The sequence below is a fragment of the Perognathus longimembris genome, chromosome 21 (assembly GCF_023159225.1).
Source record: "Perognathus longimembris pacificus isolate PPM17 chromosome 21, ASM2315922v1, whole genome shotgun sequence".
In the NCBI taxonomy this organism is placed as follows: domain Eukaryota; kingdom Metazoa; phylum Chordata; class Mammalia; order Rodentia; family Heteromyidae; genus Perognathus; species Perognathus longimembris.
Window position 1 is genome coordinate 43,102,349 of NC_063181.1, and position 25,897 is coordinate 43,128,245.

Below are 25,897 nucleotides of genomic sequence, written 5' to 3' on the forward strand. Positions count from 1 at the left end.
TGTCTACTGAGGGGCACCTGGGTTGATTCCATACTTTAGCAATGACAAATTGTGCTGTGAAGAACATAGTTGTGCTGGTGGCTTTTTTTTTTCCTTTTTTTTTTTTTTTTCTTTTGCCAGTGCTGCAGCTTGGACTCAGGGCCTGAGCACTGTCCCTGGCTTCTTTCTGCCCAAGGCTAGCACTCTGCCAACTTGAGCCACAGTGTCACTTTTGGCTTTTTCTATAAATGTGGTGCTGTGGAATCGAACCTAGGGCTTCATGTATATGAGGCAAGCACTCTACCACGAGGCCATATTCCCAGCCCACTACTGGTGGCTATAGTGTGGCCTTGGTTGTAATCTTTTGGGTAGATGTCCAGAAGTGGGGCTCCTAGGTTGTAGGGGAGCTCTATGTTTAGTCTTCTGAGGAACCTCCATTTTGCTTTCCACAGTGGTTGAACAAGTTTGTACTCCCATGAACTGAAGATCCAGAAATGAAACCTCAGAACTATGGCTACTTAATCTTTCATAAATGAGCTAAGAAAATAGGATGGAAGAAAGACAGCCTCTTTAACAAATGGTGCTGGCAAAACTGGTTCAACACCTGTAACAAACTAAAACTAGATCCTTATATATCACCCTGCACCAAAATCATTTCCAAATGGATCAAAGACCTCGAAGTAAAATCAGATACTCTGAAAACATTGCAAGAAGGAATAGGAGAGACACTTGGGCTCCTTGGCACAGGATGAAACTTTCTTAATAAAGGCCCAGAAACACAACAAATCAAAGAAAGGTTGGACAAATGGGACTATAACAAACTGCAGAGCTTCTGCAGGGCAAAGGACATAGCTTGTAAGAAAAATAGAAAGCCCACAGATTAGGAGAAGATCTTTACCAACCATACAACAGACAAAGGCTACATATCTAAAATATATACGGAGCTAAGAAAATTAAACTCCTACAAAAAATTGACTAAAGAACCAATGGCCCCTCAACAAATGGACTTAGAGACCTAAAAAGAGACTTCTCTGAAGAGGAAATGAGAATGGCCAAGAGACACACGGAGAAGTGCTCTACATCACTGGCCATAAAAGAAATGCAAATCAAAACAACACTGAGATTCCACCTCACCCCAGTAAGAATGCCCATTATCAGGAAAACTAATAATAACAAATGCTGGAGGGGATGTGGCCAAAAGGGAATCACATAGGAATATATTTTTTAAAATATATAATGTATATTGAAATGTGGCCTACTTGTGCTTCTTTTCAGAAATGTTTATTAAGGAAAAATTACCTCTACTGAATTAGGCAATGACTAAGTACAAACAGTCAAAACATTAAACACATTAAAATCTATATATAATCATTTGAACTCTCATAAAATATAGTTTACTCTGAAGATGCCTAAGTACAAGATTAAAATGCATATTCCATTTACCTGAAAAACAAAAATAAATGTACTTCCTCTTCAAATTAGTTCCAAAGTATTGGTAATATTTGTGGTTTAAAATTTATGACTAGCCGGGTACCAGTGTACACCTGTAAACCTAGCTACTCAGGAGACTGAGATTTGAGGATTGCCCTTCAAAGTCAGGCAAGGTAGGAAAGTCTGTGAGAATCTTACCTTCAATAAACTAATCAGAAAAATGCCAGAAGTGGCTCAAGTGGTAGAGCACTGGAGGCCTCGAGCACAGAGAGGCTTAGGGACCCAGCCCAGGCCCTGAGTTCAAGCCCCAGAACTGGCAATAAATAAATAAATACATCAATAAAGAGAATCAGGTTTATGACTTATTTACAAGTCTTCCATCAAACAAATACATCATAATTTTGAATTTAAATTTTATTGATTTTGGTTTTTTTTCCAGGAAAAACCTGACTCTCTTTGATCATTGTTAAGGGTTTCTGTTGAATGGATCTAAACTTTTGGGAGCATTTTATCCCTTGCACTCATATTTTTAGCGCAATCTTGAATGCCTGTCCATTAGCAGATATCATTTTATTGCACGGGGGTAGAGACACTCTTCGGAAATCTTTGAAGGCATAATGAAGTGTAGACTATAGCGTTAACGACTGATTATCACACAAGGTGAGATAAAGGGGAAATATTATTAGAAGAGGATCACATCGGACCATATCAAACTATTTACCGAATGGAACTCCAGGAAATAGAAACAACAGTGTTTTTTCCCCCTCTGTGGCTGTTTTTGTTTCCATTTCATTTTGTCTTGCTTGTTCATTTATCTGTCTTTGAGAGGGTCAAGGGGCCACAGAAATGGTAAGACAATGGGTGAACAGATGCTTGAAAATGCACTATACAGCTTGTGGGTGAGATGGGAGGTAAAACTGGGAGACAACTAGGGAAAGGCTGACATTGTTCAAGAAGAAATGTACTCTTTCTCTGACTTCAGTAACCATTACCCGTATGGACATCACATTTAAAATAAAAATAATTTTTTTTCAAAAAGAGTAGCATGGAAGTGGTGCTGTGGCTCATGTGGTAGAGCACTACCTTCAGCTGACCAGCTCAGGGACAGTGCCCAGGGCCAGAGTTCCAGCCCCACGATCAACAACAACTACAAAAAAACCCAAAAAAACCCACAGTAGTTATATGACTTCGTAATTCTACAGGTTAAACTATTTTTGTCAAGAATGAATTGTAATAAGGCTAATATCATTATCAGGACGATTCACTAGCAGTCCACTTAATTCTGACAGTCCAACAGTTCCCTAAAACAAAGAAATCTGAAATAACTCCAATAGTTATGAACAAGATGCACAGGGTAGACACAGAGATAATGAGGTGCCTGACATAGTTGATAGAATTCCTTTTCTTTGTTTTTTTTTTTTGTACCTGAGCTTCAAATAATATCACTTATACTAGTTACTTTCATTGATTACTAGCATTCAAATCAAAGTAACGGAGGAAAGGGGAGGCCACAATACAGACATAGGATTCCCAATGAGGATCTTTTGAAACTAAGAAGATTGAGGGGAAGGATTGGGTTGGGAAGGACTAAGAAGGACATCGATAAAGATGCACTATCCTTAGAACCAGATATATTGAATGGTAACATTTTTGTACAACTACTTAATGATAATCAAATTACAATTTCAAGAAGTAAATCCAGAATTATTTTTTTCAGTTGTGGGGCTTGAACTTGGGGCCTGGGCACTGTTGCAGAGCTCTGCAGCCAAGGCTAGCATTCTGCCAGTCGAGCCACAGCACCACTTTGGGTTTTCTGGTGGTTAACTCAAGATAAGAGTTTCATGGACTTTTCAGCCCTGGCTGGCTTTGAACTGTGAACCTCACACTCGGCCTCCTGAGTAACTAGGATTACAGGTGTGAACAACTGGCATCAGGCTCAGAATTATTTTAAGAACCACTATTTGATGGTTTTTAAACTGTAAAATATAATATATTATAATAATATTATAACTAAATTATAAGTGAAATTATAATCATATACAAAGTGGTGAGGTTCAATAATCTTAGCCCTTAAATACAATTTTACTTATTTATTTACTTATTTATTTATCTATTTATTTTAGCTGTGTCCTCAAATAAAAATTTACTGGAAGTGAGGCTGTGGCTCAAATGGTAGAGCTCTACTTTTGAGCACAAAATGGCTCAAGGCCCGGAGTTTAAGCCCCACAACAACCCCCAAAAATTCAAATAGAAACATACTAGGATCTATAAAACCAATCTTACTTGAATACAGTATCTATCACAATTAAAAATTTGTTACACATGATATAAAACGAGGTCTCGAGGCCCAATCCTGTAATTCTAACTACTAGAGAAACTGGGAGGGGAAAAATGGCAGTTCGAAACCAGCCAGGGAACAAGGAAATGTTTTCCATTCTGTCTCAACCAGTGAGTGACAAGGGTGTCCAATGGGTGACCCGGTAGCTGAGGGACGTGGTTTGTGCTTGTGACCCTCAGCGACTTGGGATCTCACATCAGAAGAACCAGAGCATGAAGTGCAAAGTGAGATCCTGTCTCGGAAATGACCCAGACGAAGGGGCTCTGGCACGATTCAAGTGTGAAGGAGCCTGTCTGGCAAGTGCTAGGATAGGTAAGAGTGGTAGTCATTATTTTGATGTTTGCACAATGGAAAGCATTTTTTTTTCTCTAGTAATCAGAACACATAGTTCCATATAGTTAAAGACAGTCTCTTTTTAGTTTATACTTGAAGAACATGCTCAAATTTCTACAGATATATTGGATATCATTTTATAAATCCGCAGAGGCGCCCATGTGCCTGTTACTAAAGTGAAGCACGCCAAATCGCGTAGGTGCTCAGATGATGCAGAAGAGAAGAGTGTTTTCCCTGGATCTGAAAGCAATTTCAAAGGAGAGGCTGCATTTACTTTCAAGCAGGAGCAAATCTATTTTGGAGTCTTTAGGAGGCAGAGAGTTGAGAATGGACTCCACAGACACCAACAGATTAACCACCTGTTACCTCCGCAGTGACTCCGCAGAGTCACTGAGTGAAAGAGACAGACCTAGAATTGACTTGGGGTTTTAGCACTGTAGCATTGTGGAATGGGAACCATAGTGAAGACCTAAAGTGCTAATGGTTAGTAAACTTGGTGAGAATGAAGTGGAATGACATTAGCTATGTATTCCAGGAAATGATAACACATTAAAATTCAAGGGGAAAAAAATCCAGCAAGAACTGTACTTTAAAGCTGTTGAAAGCTCTGTCTATCATGACATTCATGTCTCACAATGTGTGTGTGTGTGTGTGTGTGTGTGTGTGTGTGTGTGTGTGGTGTGTTTATGTCACATAGCATTACTATCAAAATACAGCAGAAGTGTAGTAAATCAAATCACTAACAAACACTTGAGGGCTAGGGTCTGGGGATGTGGCCTAGTGGTAGAGCGCTTGCCTTGCATGCATGAAGCCCTGGGTTCGATTCCTCAGCACCACATATATAGAAAAAGCCAGAAGTGTCGCTGTGGCTCAAGTGGTAGAGTGCTAGCCTTGAGCAAAAAGAAGCCAGGGACAGTGCTCAGGCCCAGAGTTCAAGCCCCAGTACTGGCAAAAACAAAAAGAAACTAGAGGGCTATAATTTTTCTTCCACAGCTGTTAGATTGCTAAAAATGTCAGATGAAGTTGTTTCACAGTTTCATCTCCACCTTGCCACATTTTATATCCAATGAATTTTCTTCTCTAAATAAAAATTGATGACTTTCTTTTCAGAATTATATTTGAATGCATCCAAAAACATGTGAAAACTTTAAAAATGATCTGATCAATACTGTATTTTGTATTTATAGTATTTGAGGTAAAAATATCCAAATATATTTTATCAGATAAAACTCTTGGGAGATCCAATAGAAAATATTTGTCTTTATTGCATTTAATATTCATTCTACCTCTGTGTGATAGTTTTGAAATTCATGGCTGGTTATTATTTTTTTTTTAAGTAATTGAAATGCATGTTAATGCCTGAATAAACCTCATTATTAAATTAACTTGAATAGTCCTCAGGTCAGTTCTAGATTCATTTTGATGTAAGACAGGCTTACAGGGTCCTGGGTTTCCTTGCCGGCATGTAACTTCACGTTTTCTAAAGGTTAGGATGTTAGAATTCAAGCAGAGCTGATGCTAACAAGAAGGAAAGCAGCCACCAAACGGGAGAGGCAGGGAAAAGCGAGGAGACTCAGGGGCTAAGAGCAAGGCTGGTTCACCCTGACTGCAGTTGTGGTGGGAGATGGCAGGATGCTACAACATGTGGGAGGAGAACACAGGCCCTGCAGGCACTGCCTGAACTAAAGAGTAAGACCAGCCTGAAGTCTTTCTACCTAGGACCACAGGCTTCTAGAGCTGTCCCTTTGCACTCTCTGCCTTCCATTTTCCTGCCCTTTGGCTCATCGACTACTTATTGATCAAATCAACATTCATTGATCATCTCCCATTAGGAAGATCATTTTCAAAATGACAGAAATAATTTTAAAAAAAAGAAGACTTAATCTGAAACAGGTTTTCATCCATGGGAGGAGAAAGTGTTTGATAGTTAGATCTCAAAACTTTGTTCCCACAGAGTATAAACTTATTGCAGGGCCATTTGCGCGCCTTTACAATAATAATATCCAGTAGCTATCAGAGAATCCTGAACATTGTAGACTAACACTGATAGCCATTTTAATATTGTATGCTTTGGGGTAAACAGTTAACCCATATTCTCTTTGTAAATAAAAGGGAAGGGCTGGGGCTATAGCCTAGTGGCAAGAGTGCCTGCCTCGGATACACGAGGCCCTAGGTTCGATTCCCCAGCACCACATATACAGAAAATGGCCAGAAGCGGCGCTGTGGCTCAAGTGGCAGAGTGCAAGCCTTGAGCGGGAAGAAGCCAGGGACAGTGCTCAGGCCCTGAGTTCAAGGCCCAGGACTGGCCAAAAATAAAAAATAAAATAAATAAATAAATAAAAGGGAAGGACATTTTTAAATTTCAGTATGACTCATATAAGTTATTTTATCTGAGTGATTTCACAATTAAAATGAAATCAGGAAAGTGAAAATAGTATGTCATATCTCTTTAAAAATTCCTTGTGACTCCTCTAGGTTTGTTTACTAATCCTCTGATGCGTGTTAGCCTACCAACAAAAGATTGTGCTTAATAATTTGTAACTGTGCTTTACCTGTGAACAAACTATACAACTCAAGAAGCATTATTTTCCTAAAGCAGTATAAAGCATTTTAGGGCTCGATTAACACTATTAGAATTGTGAATTATTTAAATTTGAGTATGCTATTTTGAGTAGTAAAGACTTTAAGAGCTCTGCTTGGAAAAAAAAAAAGAAAAAGGATGCATTTTCCTTCATTTTGAATTGCAAGCAATATGTATAACAAAGATTAGATTTCTTTCTCCTGAAAATACCATGTAACTGTGCCAGTATACATCTAATAATATGCTAATAAAGTCATTTCAATTGGCCTTACAATGGTCCACAATAGGATTTCACTTTACAGAAAAGCATATCATGAATATTACTTGATTAGCAATGGCATTTTCTACTTCATGTCCTCCTGGGCACCACTTGAACTGTAATTAAAATGGTTTCATTTAACCCCAAATAGTACTTAAACATGAAGGAAAGATACCATAATAGCACAGAATTTGTTTTGCAAGTCTTCAGAATTTTCATGAAGTGATGTAAAATGTATTGGAGTTGCATGACATTAATATTTGTTCTTTTATCTGATACGATGTCCTCCTTTGAAGACTTCTGAGAATTTCACTAAAATGAGTTTATGGTAGTGCTAATATTTCAAGATACTTCCAGGGACATTTTGGAGAATGGATTAATATATATATGCATATGTAATGTGTATTTAAATGATCCAAGTGAGAAAAATTCATATATTAATGTTAAACTGTATGATGTATATGTGAAATATTTTCATGGGAATCTGTGTAAAGGAAACATAGGGATATTGTATTGTTTTGGAATGTTTTGTGATTTTTTAATAATTTCAAAAAGAAAAATTTAAAGAGGCTTAAGTAGAGTTATGGGCATATGAGCACTTATCAATTGAAAAAAACAAATCTAGAGTCTAAGCTTAGATAAAATAAACAATGTCTCAAAATATCTATATACTCTTTAATATATATATATATATATATATATTTTTTTTTTTGGCCAGTCCTGGGGCTTGGACTCAGGGCCTGAGCACTGTCCCTGGCTTCTTTTTGCTCAAGGCTAGCACTCTGCCACTTGAGCCACAGCGCCACTTCTGGCCGTTTTCTATATATGTGGTACTGGAGAATCGAACCCAGGGCTTCATGTATACGAGGCGAGCTCTCTTGCCACTAGGCCATATTCCCAGCCCATATTTTTTGAAATATGTATTTTTGTAGTTCATAATTTTTCTTTGAAGGAAATATATCTAACTATAATCTGCGTCAATAAAAAAATTTATTTTGGAGTAAGTAACCAATAATAAAATTATTCTCAACATTGGTGTGAAGAGAACAAAACAATTCTGAAATCAAGGATTTTGGTATTTTGATAGCCTTTGGTATCACATTACTATATAAACATAAACCACATTTAAGACAAATGAATTTATCTAAAAGTAAGTTGTGCCATTTGAATGTCTGATGTATGCATCTTTTCCCCTCAGGCTCCTGAAAGAATATAACAATTTCTCAGCATATAGATGTATGTAAACAAAGGTTTTAGAACACAAAATGAAGGATATTCAGGGAAAAGCTTTATACACATATACATTATATATTCAATTGTATATACAATTCACTTTAATATGTCTTTATATAGGTATATAAAGACAATTGAATACTTGTGTCCCATATAATCAATATCTCCTCCCAAGTGTCATTGGATCTCTACAAGTATGGTTTGGGTTTTATTTTAAGTCTACTCATGTCTGGTTTCCTTCTGTTACCTCTAATGAATGCTCCCTAGTGTCAGCGCTGACTGCAAAGATTTAACTTCCTCCATTGCAGATTGTTAATTTGCTGTACTCAAATTAAGTAGATGCTTTACTACACTTCAGGTTCATCTTTTTACTTGTTTACTTCCAAAATTGGGCATTTGCAAATGCCATCTGTATCTGCAGAAGTTTATCACCCTGAAAGTGTCTTCTGTGCTGGTGTTGGGAGAATTTAATGATCACTCTGGAAGGGGATGGACAATGTGGATAATTTTACCTTGTGCTGTCGTCGAAAGATTAAGGCTCGTTTGTGGCCTTTGGCTATTGAACTTTTTTTTCTGACTCCCATTTTGCATCACAGATGAATCTCGAGGCTTTGCTCATTGCTTATGTGCTCATAAAAACTGAGGGGAAAATGACACATTCAGAGAAAAGGGAAAAGTCGAAGAGGTAGAATGAGTGGGACAAGATGATCATTTATTCATTCAACACATTTTTCTACGTCCTTCTGAGGTTGCTGTCAGTGACGCTCTTTAAGGAGGTAGTGATTTCATTATTAAGCTGACTGGCCAGTTTAATGGCTCAAGCCTATAATCCTACCAGCTTTGAGGGAGGCATGGAAATATTTTTATTTATTGATTGTTTTTTGGACTGTTCTGGGACTTGAATTCAGGGCCTGGGCACTGTCGATTAGCTTTTTTTTCTCTCTCAAAGCTAGCACTCTATCACTTGAACCATGAGCTACTTCTGCCTTTTTCTGTTTATGTGGCGCTGAGGAATCGAACCCAGGGCTTCATGGATGCTAGGCAAGCACTCTACCACTAAGCTGCATTTCTGGCCCACATAGAAAGATTTGTAGCAATCTGAGGCCAGCCTAGGGTTGTAAAATTAAGGCGTTATTTGAAAATAACTAAAACCTAAAGAGGTTGGGGATGTGGCTCAAGTGTTCAAATATCTGCAGAGTACTCTTGAGGCCTTGCATTGAAATCCTGATAACCCAAACTAAATATTCTTTACAAAAGACAAAATCATCTTTTGTAAGATTAGTGGGAAGGAAACAAATGTCTAGAAGCCAGAAAGCACAGAAATCCACACCACACACCATACACAATATAAGAAGAAGTTTAAATGATATTAGGTTCTTGATTTCCTTATGAATTTTCTACAAATCATTCATACAACTCAGTATAGCAAGGTATAGCCATACAATCAATGGTAATAATGCAGTGTATGTTTCTAAGAAAATTGAAGTATAGTATTTCTGCTACTAAGGATGAAATATTTCCCAACCTTGTAATCTAATGACCAAGCTATCTAAATATACAATATGCACTTTTTTAGCTGAACAATGCAATTGATGGTGCATACAATTTTCTAAGGGTTTAAGCAATACACCGATTGTAATAATTTCAGTACTATTATCGATAAGCAGCTAACAGTATTCTGCATTGCCATTTTCAATTCATTTTGAAACAGAGAGATTTAATCGTGGAGCTCAGGGCTAGGATGAGAAAAGTCTACTTTCTTAAGAGACTAAGAATAAATGACACTCTGGATTCCAGTGCAACAGGTACACATAAATTATTGTAAGGGACAAAATTATTCAACATATGCATTTTTAGTTTGAGGTTTTTTTTTTGAAAATTCTTATAATTTAAAATTTTCATTTATTCCTATGCAAATGAAGAGAAAAAATGTGCATATAAATTCCCCGTTAAATATAGTCATTTCTAATTCTAATTTCCATTCTATTCTGTTGTTTTTTATTTTTTCTTAGAGTATTTGTTTTAAACATTTAGCAATACATGTTATGCATTATGACATTTTGATTTTAAGGAAACTTCAGTGATTTTTGAGTTGTACATCAGATTTGTTAGACTTACATATCTGAATCTTCTTCAAATATGAGTAAATTCTACTTATGTTTTTGTTAAATCTGTGAATTGAGTGATGGGAGATATCAAAATCTTATTTAAAAAGGTTTATGCACTAAACAATATATCTAGAATTTCCTACTTTAAATACTGACAAACTTTTATTTTGAAATAGTTTGAAACAGTGTTTAGATAGTCAGTTTGAAAACAAAATCTTTGTCCTTTCAGCTGAAAGTAGCCCTCAAGGGCATAAAAAATTTTCAAATCGCATCAGCCATTGGGTATTTCTGAAGACCAACAGGCATCATGCAAAATTTCTTAATCATTAGCCTTTTCTATATGAATTTACATGGAAACATAGTGATCCTTTTTACAAGTGTCCAAAGGGTCAGATAAACAAAATTGGGTGTGTTTGTGAGTGTATATGTATATATTGTTTGTGCATATACATAAATATGCATATCTCTATGTGTGTATAGGATGTATATAATTAGTAACAAATCAGAAAAATGAACTGCTACCTCTTTCCATGCCAGAATGTAACTATACACAGCTGAGATTAAGGAACTTTTCCAGCTCACATGACCAATCCAGTTAGGCAGTCAGAACCTCCCATGTTACTTTGTAAATTGATATCCTGCTGGTTCATTAAACACAAATTATGTCGCTGTTACTTGATGTGGAAAAAAAAATCTCTGCAGCTTAGATTTTCTTTGGTTTTTCTCTTTGATTCCAGTCTTCTAGTTTTAGCAATGGCCATTTCTCAATACTGCCATTCTTAGCAGAGTGTGTTGTATGAAAAAGAGAGTAAGTGTAATTCAAGCAAATGAAAAAGAATGTATCAGAATGCCTGGCAACAATGGCTCACCCCTGTAATCCAAGCTACTCAGGAGGCTGAGATCTGAGGAGAGCTGGCCCGAGTAGGAAAGGCTTTGAGACTCTTAGCTTTATGGAAGTGATGCTGTGGATCGAAGTGCTAGAAAGCTAGCCTTGAGCAAAAAAGCTCAGGGGCAGTGCCCAGGCCCGGAGTTTAAGGAACACAGCCTCCCTTCACCCCTACCCACACCCAGAAGAAAAGAAAGAAAGAAAAAATGAGAATATATCAGGATCTAAATATCTACCCATGTGCACACGCACGCACACACACACACGCACACACACACACTTAGTGTTACTATAACAAATAGCTTTATGAAATCACAGACAAAAACATGTATTTAAATATTCAAATAGAATAATAAAAACAATGGTCTAGTATATATGTTATAAATTGTGTGTATTTCATACATGTGCAAGAGAGAAAGAGAGGTGGGATACAGACCGACAGTTACAAAGAGAAGGGTTTTAGTACCTAGAATAACCTAAAGATACCGTTTGAAATTTCCTACGCAGCCAGATTTCTGGGCTGTGAACAAAAGTGTATCACAAGGAAACACATAAGCCCTGCTCGCATGGCACTATCCAATGACTGAACTTTAAAGAACAAGTTGAAATGTGTTTGGCACTCTAATAGAGGTGTCATGTTCCCTTCCTATGCCTGTGGGAATGAAAGGAAACTCCATCTGAAGGTCCAGTTATCAGATAAAAGAAACAGCCTCTAGATTACAGTAATAATAAAAAAGAATTTTTGATGGATATTTTCACGAATACTTTGAATTAAACAGCAGGGACGAAACACTGCAAAAAAAATCCAAGTAGTAGTACAATAGTTTTTTTTGGTCTGAGATGAGTTTCTAAACTACTGTTATTCAAAAGAGCAAGATATGAATTGATTAAGGGGACCAATTTATTAAATATTATCTTGAAAATAACTACTATGATAAAATTTCAATTCTCCTTTTGAAAGGCAAATGATCCCTTTCTTCATACATAAGAGTATAAAAGTATTAAACTTTTATAAGTGTCCTTATTTTCATTTCAAAACTTTAAAACATTTCTGCAAAAAATTCCTGCTAAAATAGTCGAAGTATGTAAGACATATTATTACTTGTAGGAATAAGTGGATGAACCGAGCCACATATAGCTCACAAATTGCAATGACATTTAGATTCTTGTGACATGCTTATGAGCTATACAGTAGGCAAATGGTTGTGACGTTTTAGACTTCTCTCTCATCGATAAAGAAAATATTCATCTTTTCCAGCTCCAGTGCATAAATTATATAATGTATTAAGCATAAGAACTAAAAGTAGTTAATTTCTATAAATTTATCATTGCATGACTGATTTTCTACAACATATAGCATATATATGCGTGTGTGTTATCCACATATATGTATATGTGTGCAGACACACACACAAACACGCATACGGTATCCTAATGAACTTCCTCAGCCACATGACCCTTAACAGTTTGTGCCTTCTGCCATCATTTTTATAGTTTATTTCAGCTCAAAAGAATGATTGCTTAGTAGGTGATTGAACTCAGATGAAAATGACTAAATTTTTCTTTATAAAGACAAGGAAAGAAAATGTACCGCTGGGCTAAAACTAAGCATGAAAGATTTCATCTGAGAGGGACAATTTGTCAGGAAATTATGAGGAGGTACACACAGAGGGTTATAATGGAAGCAGTCTTGCAACATTAACTGTATTATTCACTATCACGGACTCTGTCATAAATCCCTGCACACCACACTGAGGGGCGGAGGGCGGCCTGCTGCTGGTGCTCTCCCACCGACCGGGAGCTTCTCCCCAGAAGCCGCTGCCCCCCTCGCTCTGGGGGGAGGGCTGTGGTGCAGGGACTGAGGAATGAGTTGGAAAAGTGAAAATGACAGTCCAAAAAGTGGGCCCAAACTATGATCTTAAATCACTTTCAAAGCAGTCTGTGATCATGGGCAATTAGTTTAAATAGTGCCAAGACTTGATAATAATCGCAGGGCTAAAATAGACTTTCTGAGAATCCATCCTGTATTTGGTTAAGACGCCATTAATAAGCGACATTGCTCTAGGAAGAGCTGGCTAGGAGTTGATGTCTCACACTTATGAAGCTAGCTACTCCACAAGTTGACATATAGGATTTTGGTGTGCAACCTGCCTGGGCAGAAAAGTCTCTAAAACTCATATATGAAATTAATCATATAAATAACAACAAAACTGGAAGTGGAGCTGTGACTCAAGTGGTAGAGTTCTAGTATAGATGAAATAAATAAGTGGTAACACCAGGTCTTGAGTTCAAGCCCTATTTCTGGGGTGGGCAGAGAGAGAGAGACATATAGACAGACACAGAGACAGAGAGACAGAAAGCCAGAGAGGCAGAAAGGAGAGAGGGAGAGCAAGAGAGAGAGGGAGAGACAGAGAGAGAGAGAGAGAGTCAGAGACAGAGACAGAGAGACAGAGAGAGAGACAGAGAGAAAGAGAGATTAAATTTTCTCATGCCAAATTCGAAAATGCAATGGTATTTAGAAATTGGAAGCGTAGTTTTTATGGCTTGGGTTACTCACCACAGTATTTTCTTCCATAGAATTAGTAGCTGGGAATTTTGTCATATTGATATGATTTTTGCCCATACACATCACTGATCTGATGATTACTGTTTAAGCCAAACTGGGCAGGAAAGTCTGTGAGAATCCACTAAACTACCAAACAACAACAACAACAACAACTAACAACAAAAAAACAAAAATGGTAGTGTGTCTGTGGCTCAAGTGTAGAGTGAGCAAAAGAAGCTCAGGGACTGTGCTCAGACCCTGAATTAAGCCCCAGGAGAGTCTCTCTCTCTCTCTCTCTCTCTCTCTCTCTCTCTCTCTCTCTCTCTCTCTCTCACACACACACACACAAAAGCAGTGACATTATATTTACCTATTTAGAGATCTTGTATTAAGTGTACTGACAGATTTACAGGGATCTAAATCACTTAATAAAAAGTATATTGAAATAATATATTTTAATTTAATTTTAACAACATAAATACAATGAAATCTGCTAGAAAGGGTATGAAATTTGACATTACAGCATATGATCAGTCTTTGATCATCATTGTGAGCTTGGGAAGTTTAATGTCCCTGATCTCCTGTGTCTTCATCTTCAAGGAGATACAGTTACCTTTTTGCATGTTGTGAAATTCAGTGAGATCTGATTTGTAAGACACATTAACTTACCAAATAAACTACATGCTAACCAGGTTCCCTTGGAATCTGAAATTTTGCTTTCACCTTCTTTTAAAGGTTATAGCCTAAAGGTTGTGTTTAAGAGTATTCTAAAGTAATAATTCAGAGTACAGTGTCCGCATCAGATAATAATTTAATGCTCTGATCACTAAGGAATCTCAATGGAGGATACAGTTAGGGAGTACAGAAGATGAATGGAGAGAGGAAGGATGGCTAATATAGTCCATGAAAAAGGACCTACAAAACTTGAGGGAATGGGCGGGGTTGGGATATTTGGAGAAAATGATGGAAGAGATGACATTGATCAAGATGCAATGTACCCCCCAAATTGGCATGTTGAATGAAATTTCCTTTTTGTCTGACTACCTAAATATAGTAAAAAGTGAGAAAGAGAAGAAAAAATAAGCCAAAAATATATGGGATCAAGAACAGAAAGCCGAACTGGTAATGTGGCTTAGTGATAGAGTGCTTGTCTACCATGCAACAAGCCCTGGATTTGATTCCACAGTACCACATAAGCAGTAAAAGCCAGAAGTGGCGCTGTGGCTCAAGTGGTAGAGTGCTAGCCTTGAGCAAAAGAAGCTCAGGGTTAGTGCCCAGGCCCTGAGTTTAAGCCTTAGGACTGGAAAACAAAAATAGGACAGAAAGCCTGCTGTATTATTCAGACTATTTTTAACTGCTAAATTTTCAAGGTGGCTCAGAAAGGAGAAAACTCCTGTTTGAGATAATGCAGACAGATTCCTTTCAACTAACAATTGTATCAAAAAATAAACAGCTTCATTTCTTCTCCACAGTTTTTATGTTTGGTAGTTGTAGGGTCCTCTTCAATGTTTTCCTTAAACTGTTTGTATTGTAGTACCAGGGGTTTGACCTTAGGCTCCTGTCTTGCTGTATGTTGACTCAGCACTGGAAGCATGTCCCCAGACTACATTCTAACCTCTTGCTTTTGTTTGTTTCCTATGCAGGAGCCTGAGCTGAGTGCCTAGTGTTCTTGCTTGGCTTTCTTTCTCACAGTGAGCACTGTACTTCTTGAACCATGCCTCCGCTCCATCTTTCTTGTAGTTAATGGAGATGGAGTCTTGAAATAGGATCCTCCAGGCCGCAGTCTAAGGGCGGTGAAGATTATAGACAGGAATTACAGGCTCCCTGCTTAGCCGAAATTTTTGTTATATTTCAGCTTTTAACTAGGGTTTCATTAAGAATCATTATTACCTTGCAACATCCCAAGGAAGTAAACTATTTTCCTTGGCAAATAGCTTTAATTATTAACAGCAAATAATGCATAAAAGGGAAATCAAAGAGGACACAAGGAGATGGAAAGACCTCCCATGCTCATGGGTAGGCAGAATCAATATAGTGAAAATGGCCATATTGCCCAAATTGTTATACGAATTCAATGTAATCCCCATCAAGATCCCAACTACATTCTTCACTGAAATAGAGAAAGCAACCCATAAATTCATATGGAACAGCAAAAGACCTAGAATAGCCAAAGCAATTCTAGGCAAAAAAAAGCAGTGCAGGAGGGATCATAATATCAGACTTCAAGCACTATTATAGAGCTATCATAACAAAAACAGCCTGGTACTGGCATAAAAACAGACCCGAAGATCAATGGAATAGGATAGAAGACCCAGAAATAAAGCCACATTCTTACAGTCAGCTGATATTCGACAAGGGAGCTAAAGACATACAATGGGAAAAAAAACCATATAACCTCTTCAAACTACTGGTGCTGGGAGAGTTTTCTATCCTAGCCTATCACCATGCACCAAGATCAACTCAAAATGGATTAAAGACCTCAACATCATATCTGAAACTCTGAAACTACTGAAGGACAGAGGAGGAAAGATGCTAGAACTTATAGGCATAGGCAGGAACTTCCTGAATAGAGTCCCAAGGGTACAACAGATAGGGGAGAGCCTCGACAAATGGGACTACTGCAAAATAAAAAGTTTCTGCACAGCTAAAGACATGGTCACTAAACTAGAAAGACAGCCAACCATATGGGAAAGGATCTTCACCAGCACAGCAACAGACAAAGGCCTAATATCTGTCATCTACAGAGAACTCAAAAAACTAACCCCCTCCAAGCCCAGTAAACCAATTATTAAATGGGCAAAGGAGCTAAAGAGAGACTTCACAAGAGAAGAGATAAAAATGGCAAAAAAAAAAAAAAACATATGAGGAAATGTTCAACATCCCTGGTAGTAAAGGAAATGCCAATAAAAACAACCCTGAGATACCACCTCACCCCAGTTAGAATGGCCTATACTCTGAACTCAGGCAACAACAAATGCTGGAGGGGGTGCGGGGAAAGAGGAACCCTTCTCCACTGTTGGTGGGAGTGCAAATTAGTACAACCACTTTGGAGAACAGTATGGAGGTTTCTCAAAAAGCTCAATATAGACCTACCCTATGACCCAGCCATACCACTCCTAGGCATCTATCCTAAACAGCAAAACTCAAGATATCAAAAAGACATTTGCACTTCCATGTTTATCGCGGCACAATTCACAATAGCCAAAATATGGAAACAACCCAGATGCCCCTCCACAGATGAATGGATCAAAAAAATATGGTACCTATACACAATGGAATACTACAAAGCGATTAGAAATGATGAAATATTGGTATTCGCAGGGAAATGGTCAGAACTTGAACAAATAATGTTGAGCGAGACAAGCCTAGAACACAGAGAACAAAGGGGCATGGTCTCCTTGATATGTGGATGTTAGGGAGAGAGGAGGACAGTAGAGGCCAGGTCTGCAAAACAACAAAGTTCTTTTCAAATAGTATTTCCACAGGTATGGGTTAGAGAGTTTACATTATATCTCTAAATCCAAACAGCTACGAAACATAAAAAGGTCTAGAATAAACCTGTCAGTGGATCACAGTAGCTCAACAGCTATGTACACAAACAACTCCAAGAGAAGGACACAGGAGGATTCTACTGTTGACGTTATCTTTAAAGTTCTAGGTGAATTTTCTGTGTCGTACCCTACGTGGTTACTGTATATGATTTTGGTACACTGTGTATTGTATATATGCCTACCTGATCTAGGGAAGGGAAAGAAAAACGAGGGTGTAAGATATCACAAGAAATGTACACACTGCCCTGCTATGTAACTGTACCCCTTTTGCACAACACCTTGTCAATGAAATTTAATTAAAAAAAAAGTAATGCCTAAAAGAATGCATGTTATCTGAATCTGTTTTCTGTTTTTCCCAGGCTTCGTTCACTTCTAAAATCCTCTAAGGTCAGCATCAGAATCGTCACTTTCCACATGAAGACACTGGAGCCAGGGGAGCGTGGAACCGGCAAGAGGCGAACCTGCTAAGCAGCCCAGCCTGGGGCCTGCTCTGAGTCAGGCCAGCCAGCTCCAACCTGCTGCTCTCAGCCTGTGAGCACATTCTCAGGATCGACAAGATAGCTGTCCTCAGTTATTTAGTATTAATTCATTTGCAGGCATTTTCTGAGATTCCCTTATGTGTTTATGATTGTTCTATGAATAACCTCAATTGGAAGAATCTAGTTATTTCACACAGTGGATGAAATATCTGTGTGGAGACTCTTGTATTGCTGGCAGTATATGCAAGGCACTTTTGAAGTGAGGTGTTTAAATTCTCGTTATTTAATCAACCTGTTATTTAGACAACCTGGAGAATAAGCAAGACTTTATTGGAAACTTTTACTCACCAGACATGTTATGACACTGAACTATAGAACTGAAATGTGGCAGGGGGCGGGGGAGGAGGGGAGAGGTGACACTCCTCAAAAAGAAATGTATTCATTACTTGACTTACTTAACTGCAGCCCCTCTGTGCAATGACAATAATTAAAACAGAAGAAGCTCATGGACTGTCCTGTCTGGGCTGGATTTGAACTTCAATCCTCAGCTCTCTCTGGAGGAGCTAGGTTTACAGGTGTAAGCCACAAGCACCCAGTTACAATGCATTATTATTCTCGATCATGTTATCTATTTCTTTTCCTTCCACGCTCTGATCAAATTTAACCTTTCCACTTGATTATTGCTTATATGGCGGATATTAACCAAAATTATTAAAATAAAATTTCTAATTCCCTAAGGGTGTTTTGTCTCCTTTGTGTCCTGCAAGTCTCAACAGTTTCCAGAGAATCACTTATTTTGTTTATCATTATCATTACTTATTTTGTTTCTCATATTTTCATACCTTGCTTTCGTTGTTCATATATTTGGTCAAGTTATTAATTCTTGAACATTTATTAAGTAAAACATAAAACTAATTTGGTAGAGTGACGGTCTAAGGTTTTGAGGACCTCAGTTCAAACCTCAGAACTGCCAAGTAAATAGAAACTCTATGATGATGATGTTAAAGAGAAAAGAATCACATGAAATCTATGGCTACGTAAAACCGATGACTATCCATAGATGCTAGGTTTCATAAATTCATTTGAGAAATATAACAACAGGCTGGATAAGTGTATAGAGCCAATTAACTTGGAATGAGATCTGAGTATTACGAGGCTGGTCCCTTATTGGGGGGCAGATGCTTCTGTTGGCTAGGCAGGACTTCCTTTGTGCTAGGCAGGTGATTTTACTGCTGATCCACACACCCTACTCCAGCCATGATTTTTGCTCATTATTTTTCACACTACATCTCACTTCCTTCTAGGCACATACCTGGGTATATTTCAACCATTTTAGAGTTTCAAGTAGCTAGAATAACAGGCCTTGAGAACAGGTCTCACTCGCTTAGTTTTTCCCCAAGCTGGCCTTCAAGTACGATCCCAACATCTCAACTTCCTAAATAGCTGAGATCCTAAGACCTGAGCCAGTTTAGTACTCAGTTTACTCTAAACCATTTATATTAAACCACATACAAGTTAGGACAATCGACAACAACAACAAAGCACCTAGCAGTTGGGTCCTATTGATCTTGGGAGCATGAAATTTCAAACTCACCATCTTCAACCAATTCCCGTATTTATCAACTCAGAGCCAGGAAATTATTATTTATAACTATCCTGTTTTCCACCATGTAGTATGAACTCATTTCCTTTTCCTTGGGTTTTGCAACTGGATATCTCAATACGAAGAATGTTTTTATTTTCCACAAAATGAGAAACAGAAGCTAATAAGGTCCTATCTGTCCTCTCCATCTCTCAGTGTATTGGCTTAGTGCTGGAGTAAGCAGTATCATAAAACGGGCTGGCAGCTCTCTGTGCCATGCTGAAAGTACAATATTTTGATGACAATAACATGCTCAGTTTGAGCAAATAAAAGATGTTAACAACTACATATTTCCATGTGTTGGATGGCAACAGTTCTAATGAAAGTAAAATACATTTTGTGCAGATCAATAATAGTCCCCTAACAATTCACACATCATTTTCTGCTTCTTGCTAAAGTGTGGCAACTGGTCTTTGGTATTCACTCACTCTTGAGATCCAAACAGAATGGACTAGTGAAAATATAAAACTGATTTTTTTTCTTGCTCTTACATAAGAGGATTACGAATTATTTTACTCTTTTCAAGAACGAACAACTTAATCTGTGATATTCAGAACTTCAAGATTATGTAACTAATTATTTAATACTGCATTGCTTCGGACAAGTATGAATGACTCCATTAGAATACAGTGTTATAAAATTATTGTTATGCAATAATGGCATCATTTCTCCATCTACTTCAGCTACACGAAACATTTTTTTTCATGATTAAAGGAAAAGTAGTTTTCCTGTTGATAATAATCTTAAAATTAAGAAAAAACTATCACAAGTGAAATATGCAAAAATACCAGGACTCCTATGGAAACAATGCCTTTTCATTATCCTTAAGACTTAACATTTGTACGTTGGCCAGCTGAGGTTGAAATTAGATAGCTCAATGGGTGACAAAAACCCTGAGAACACAGGCAACAGTTTCAATTCTTTCTCATCCATGGCTCAGCTGGCCCTGGCTGCAGAATGTGGAAGGTACAAAGAGTGTGCGTCATGCAGTCTTGTAATTATGTACTTAGTATATTTACTTAATTAATTTAAATATGCTTGAGAAACTTGCAAGCTTGAACTTGACCGTTTTCACATCCTGGTCCTGGTTACAAACAGGGCTTTCTGGAGTGAAAGAACGGAGTCCAATTTGATCAATTTTAAACCATGTCTTTGGACAAAAGAACCTATTTCCTCTGTGTGTTTTGTTTCATTTGTACATTTGTGTAATAATGAACCAGGTTTAAAAAGCAGCTGTCAGCAAGTGCTAGTTTGCTTGATAGCTAAGGTGGCAGGACAAACATCATCGGAGGGTTGAGGACTGCCGCCACTATGTTTTAAACAAACCATTGAAGCAGTTAGTCAGGGGAGGTAGAAGTAATATTCAGAATAGAGGGTCCAGGGAGTAGCCAAATTATTCCTGACGTAGAGAGGAGAGTGGTTCAACTCTTTCTTGAACAAAAGAAGTTTCTAGTGGTTTGCATGGGAATTTTATGAGCCATAATTTACCTGTTAGTTCCAACTTCACCTCTAGCCACCATAGGCTCACCGGTCTTCAGTCATGAGCTAGAACTCGCAACTAGATCCGTGGTTAGTTCTTTCTACACTACAGAATACACTGCTTTCTGCTCTCCTTTTCCTGTGTTATTTTATAAACACCTTCCAAGATTTTCACTGTCTTAGGAAAAATGGAAACCTTGTTGGGCTCATTTTTTTCTCGGGTATGTTATCTTCCTGTAATTCACATGGTGAGACTTTCTCCTCTGGACGGAGAGGCCGCTCAGTTTCCTAGGGACATCCTCTGTGCAGTGCCCTGCCCTGGAGCAATATGCTGGGCTTGCTCCTCCTGTTCCTACTTCATCTCAAGTCAGAAGTAGGTGTACTGAAGTCTGAAGTAAACTCTTGTTGCTAAATCAATACTCAGCAGAGTGTAAAAAAGAGACCAGTGGAGTAATATCTGTGACATTTAGTAGCCAGCTTTTGGGTTCCTTTCTGAGGACACTGTAGATAATAAACAATAATAAGAGAGTGATCAGTATGCCAGAGACATCTGCCTGGTGGTGAAACATCTACGGCATCCAAACAAAAAATGAGTGGCTAACACTAGAAGAAGCAAAACTACTCATAATTGAAGAATGGACATACCAAGAAATGTAAAAGGAGCTACACAATGAGTAAACAAGGAGATTTTCCTAGTAAGTCATGTTTATAAATTTATTGTATATGTTCACAAAATTCACCAATAATTTACAGTGTCATTTTGCTGTTATTTGTTTTTTATAAAATTGACTTTGATTTATCTTCCCTTGACTAATCATATACCCTGGAAGAACAATATTATAATTGAGTAATGATTATGGATATTGATCTGTGCAGCCCAGGGAAAGATACAGCGTTTGAACTCCATCACATAGTGGGTTATATATAAAGAGAATAATAATAGAGTGGTAGTACTCTATATGAGAAAACTCAAGTTCTCTTGTAATTTATAATATTAATTAATTAAAATATTATTAATGTGAACTACATTTAAAAACCATTTCTCAGAATTGCAGTTGTAACAAGCACTGACAGATGATTGCCAGTTAATTAACGTCTACATTTCTAATGACTCAAAGTACAGTGTTATACCAATGTAAACTTTCCACTGCTAGGTGACAGGTAGTACGATCATGTGTGTCATGGCTGAACATATTAAATTTAGCCATACGATAAAATAGGATTGTTTTGGAAATTTAAAGAGACATACTTATAAAGATCATGAAGAATAAATTTTAATTAAAATGTTAAAAAAGAACAGCTGGATTATCTTTGAACCCAAAGTGAATAGATGTAAAATCATGGTGGTACTTACCACAGTGAAATTCATAACTTTCAAAATCCATATTGTCATGGCTAAGTTAACTATCATGGTAACCAACAGCAGAAGGACAAAGAAGTATAAGCACCTCTTTCGCCATCCATAAATTCCCACTGGATAAAGTTGTGCATTTTCGGTTCTGGGTAGGTTGTTTTGTTGTGTTGCTAGGATATATTGTTCTCGTGTCATCTGAAAAGAAAGCAAGAATGGAAAAAAGAGATAGAGAGGTGGAATGCAGCATAGAAGGGAGGAATGAAAGACAGAAGGAAGGAAAGAAGGATGAAAAGAAGGAAGAGGAGGAAGAAGGAAGGAGGGAGGAAAGAAGAAAAGCAGGAAAATAAGGATGGAAGCAAGGAAGGAAAGAAGGAAGAAAGGAAAGAAGGAAGGAAGAAAGGAAGGAAGGAAGGAAGAAAGGAAGGAAGGAAGGAAAGAAGGAAGGAAGGAAAGAAAGAAGGAAGGAAGGGAAAGTGGAGGGAAAAGATGGAAAAATGAAAGAAGAAAAGTAGGAATATGTGAAGGGAGGAAAAGAAAGAGAAAGAAATAAAATGAAAGGGAGGAGAGGCAAGGACATAGGATAGGGAGAAAGAAGGAAGCAGCGCAAGAAGAAATAGAGGAAGGGCAGAAGTGAGGTAAAGAGAAAGAGGAAGGCAGTGAAAAAAGTAAAGAAAGTACAAGAGGGAGGGAGGGAGAGAGAAAACATTAAAATAAAACTCAGGATTCTTATTAATAAAAACAAAAGCAATTTAAAATAATAGCCCGAAAATGCTCAATAATTATTGTTGTATAATTAAAATGTCACAACACCCTCAAGTCATTATCATCAATGTTGCTTATGAGAGCTATTGAACTGATGATTAGAACTACAAGAAACTCATTATTTCCAGACAGGTTTCCCAATCCTAAAAGAAAGCTCCTCTCTCAAGATACTCTGGACAGTTAGCTCTATAGATAGTTCTTTGAAAAACATCTACTCCACTCAGCTCTAAGCTCTTGTATTAGGCTTCACTTGTATTTTGTGGCAGGCAGAGGCCTTTTGGAACCTGTCCCTAAAATTGCAGGTATAAAGTGCTTAGTATATATGTTTCAAAAAATGTCAGTGTACTAACAAGAACCTATGTAAATAAAGTTCACTTACAGCTGTTAGTTAAAAATTTTATCCAGAAATTCTTCATTATTTTAATGAATAAAATTGAGTTCTAAAAGAACACATCAATACAGTCTACTAAGGAGAAATCACTTTGTAAATGATCAGTCTGGTATGTCTTGGTAATGCTAGATTGTAACGTAATTTCAGAAGCCAAAGGCATTATTTACTGTCTTATCCTATTTATAAATGTTGGAAGGAAAAATTCAATGGATTTTCTAAAATAAACTGATTTATACAATTTTCAACATAACCTTTGATCACTGAGCACAGAAATTAATTTTTTATAAAATACAGTTTTCAAGTAGGACAGTGATTGTTTTTATTTTTGTTAGATTGGCCCTTTTTATGTGTATCAAATGAAAAATTCCTATGTTACCAGGTACAATGATACATTATTATTTGATACCACCCTTAGCAACACAGTAATACCTCATCTAAAGCAAAAAAAAAAAACACAAAAATAATCCCAACAGTACTAACCATACTAACAGTTAGTACCGTACTAACAGTACTAACTAGAAATGTTTGATTCCTTTCTCCTACAACATTGTCGAACTCCGTTAAAAACAAGCAAATCTAAGTACTCATGCTGTCTCTTCAGTTAAGTACAGATTATTGACATTTCTTTTAGAGCACCATTTGTTTTCCGGAAAATATACAGTCAGAATATTAACATCAGAGAAACACTATTCAGAAGATACAAGGATGTAAACACACCTAATAATAATGTGGACAGACAGACCTTCTCCAAATCAAAGAGCTAAGTATCATGTTTTTGGGAAATGCAACAACTATGTTTTCAAGATTTTCTTTGATTTTGTAAAAATTTATTAACTTCTGACTGTCCTTGGTCAAACCCTCAAGTAATTAATACATATATAATACAGACTTCCTATAACATAAAAGTGTTAAGTTGTGATTTTAGTGACCCAGCGGTACTTTGTATAAAATGAACTCTATAGAGCAACTTTAACAGTTGATTTTTCCTGTTTTTAGTGTTGGATATATAAATTCCTATCAAATGCATTCAACATGAAATAATGCTTTCAAGACCCTCATTTCAAACCCTAGTACCCAAAATAGAAACTTTAAAAGTTATTTCTAAAATTTTATGCCTAAAGCGCATTATACTCATATGATTAAAAATGTTGAAATTTATAAATATGTTAAATCATATTTTATTTTATTATTTTTATTTATCTTGTACCAATAACTTTAATGCTTTTTTATTATCACATTCATAGATAACAGAGGTCTAGGACATGAACAAACACCTAAACACCTAGCATACAAACACCTAGATTAAAATGTCTACCTCTCAAAAATCATTAAATAATACTTAGCAAATATTTAGTTTCTTTTGTGTTTTGAGCTTCAATTGCGAACCAGATCTGATTATGTTAGTTGAAAAGTGTCCATTTTCAAATTTTTCAGGAATTTTGCAAGCTAGTTGTTAAACATGGTTATAAATCATATTTTTAACGAATTACCTGATTGGTAACTATAAATTCCTCATAATGTAACTCTCCTCATAGTTACTTCTTTGGGGCTGGGGATATAGCCTAGTGGCAAGTGTGCTTGCCTCGTATACATGAGGCCCTGGGTTCAATTCCCCAGCACCACATATACAGAAAATGGCCAGAAGTGGCGCTGTGGTTCAAGTGGCAGAGTGCTAGCTTTGAGCAAAAAGAAGCCAGGGACAGTGCTCAGGCCCTGAGTCCAAGGCCCAGGACTGGCCAAAAAAAAAAAAAAAAAAAAAAGAAAAAGAAAAAAAGAAATCATAATCACTTCTTTTATCATTATTATTATTTAATCAAACATGTACTATTTCTCTTATGAACACCTAAGATGATGCTAAGTGAAATGAACTCCATGTTATGGAGACAATTGTTATATCACAGATGTAACTACTTTCAACGTCCCATCTGTATCTGTAGCTTCTATTATTGATGATGTTCTTGTATCACCTTCCTGTGGTTGTACCTACACTATCTCTGTAATCTTATCTGAGTGTATTGGAAACCGTGTATACTGGTATTGGAAGTAGGAAATTGAAGGGAATACCAAAATTGAGAGACACAGGGTAAAAAAAGACAACAACTACAAAAGCAATACTTGCAAAACTGTTTGGTGTAAGTGAACTGAACACCTCGTGGGAGGGGGGGAAGGAAAGGGGAAGGGGGGAGGGGGGCATGAGGGACAAGGTAACAAACAGTACAAGAAATGTATCCAGTGCCTAACGTATGAAACTGTAACCTCTCTGTACATCAGTTTGATAATAAAAATTGCAAAAAACAAAACAAAAACAACAACAACAACAAAAAAAACATGTACTATTTCTTTGGAACAAGTTACAATGCTTAATCCCAATTCTGGTTCAATTCAGTAGGGAGGTAATATTTTACGTGTCACATGACACATGTGTGACAGATGGCAAGATGCCAAGTGATTGCCCTCACACGAGGAATTTGCCAGATATTCCATAGTCTCCCTTGAAAGCAGTTTTGCTTACAAAGCAGAGACTACATTGTAAGAAGTGGAGAAAA

At 37.2% G+C, this 25,897-nt stretch overlaps 1 protein-coding gene across 2 annotated transcripts in view; it reads right to left on the reverse strand.

Moving 5' to 3' along the window:
- Sgcz (sarcoglycan zeta) overlaps positions 1-22,393 on the reverse strand; it is a 246,332-nt gene extending 223,939 nt beyond the window's left edge. For both annotated transcript variants that reach the window (XM_048330456.1, XM_048330455.1), the window contains exon 1: positions 22,199-22,393. In XM_048330456.1, coding sequence (XP_048186413.1) covers positions 22,199-22,393 — 195 coding nt within the window. The remainder of the gene's footprint in view (positions 1-22,198) is intronic.
- Between the last annotated feature and the right edge of the window lie 3,504 nt (positions 22,394-25,897).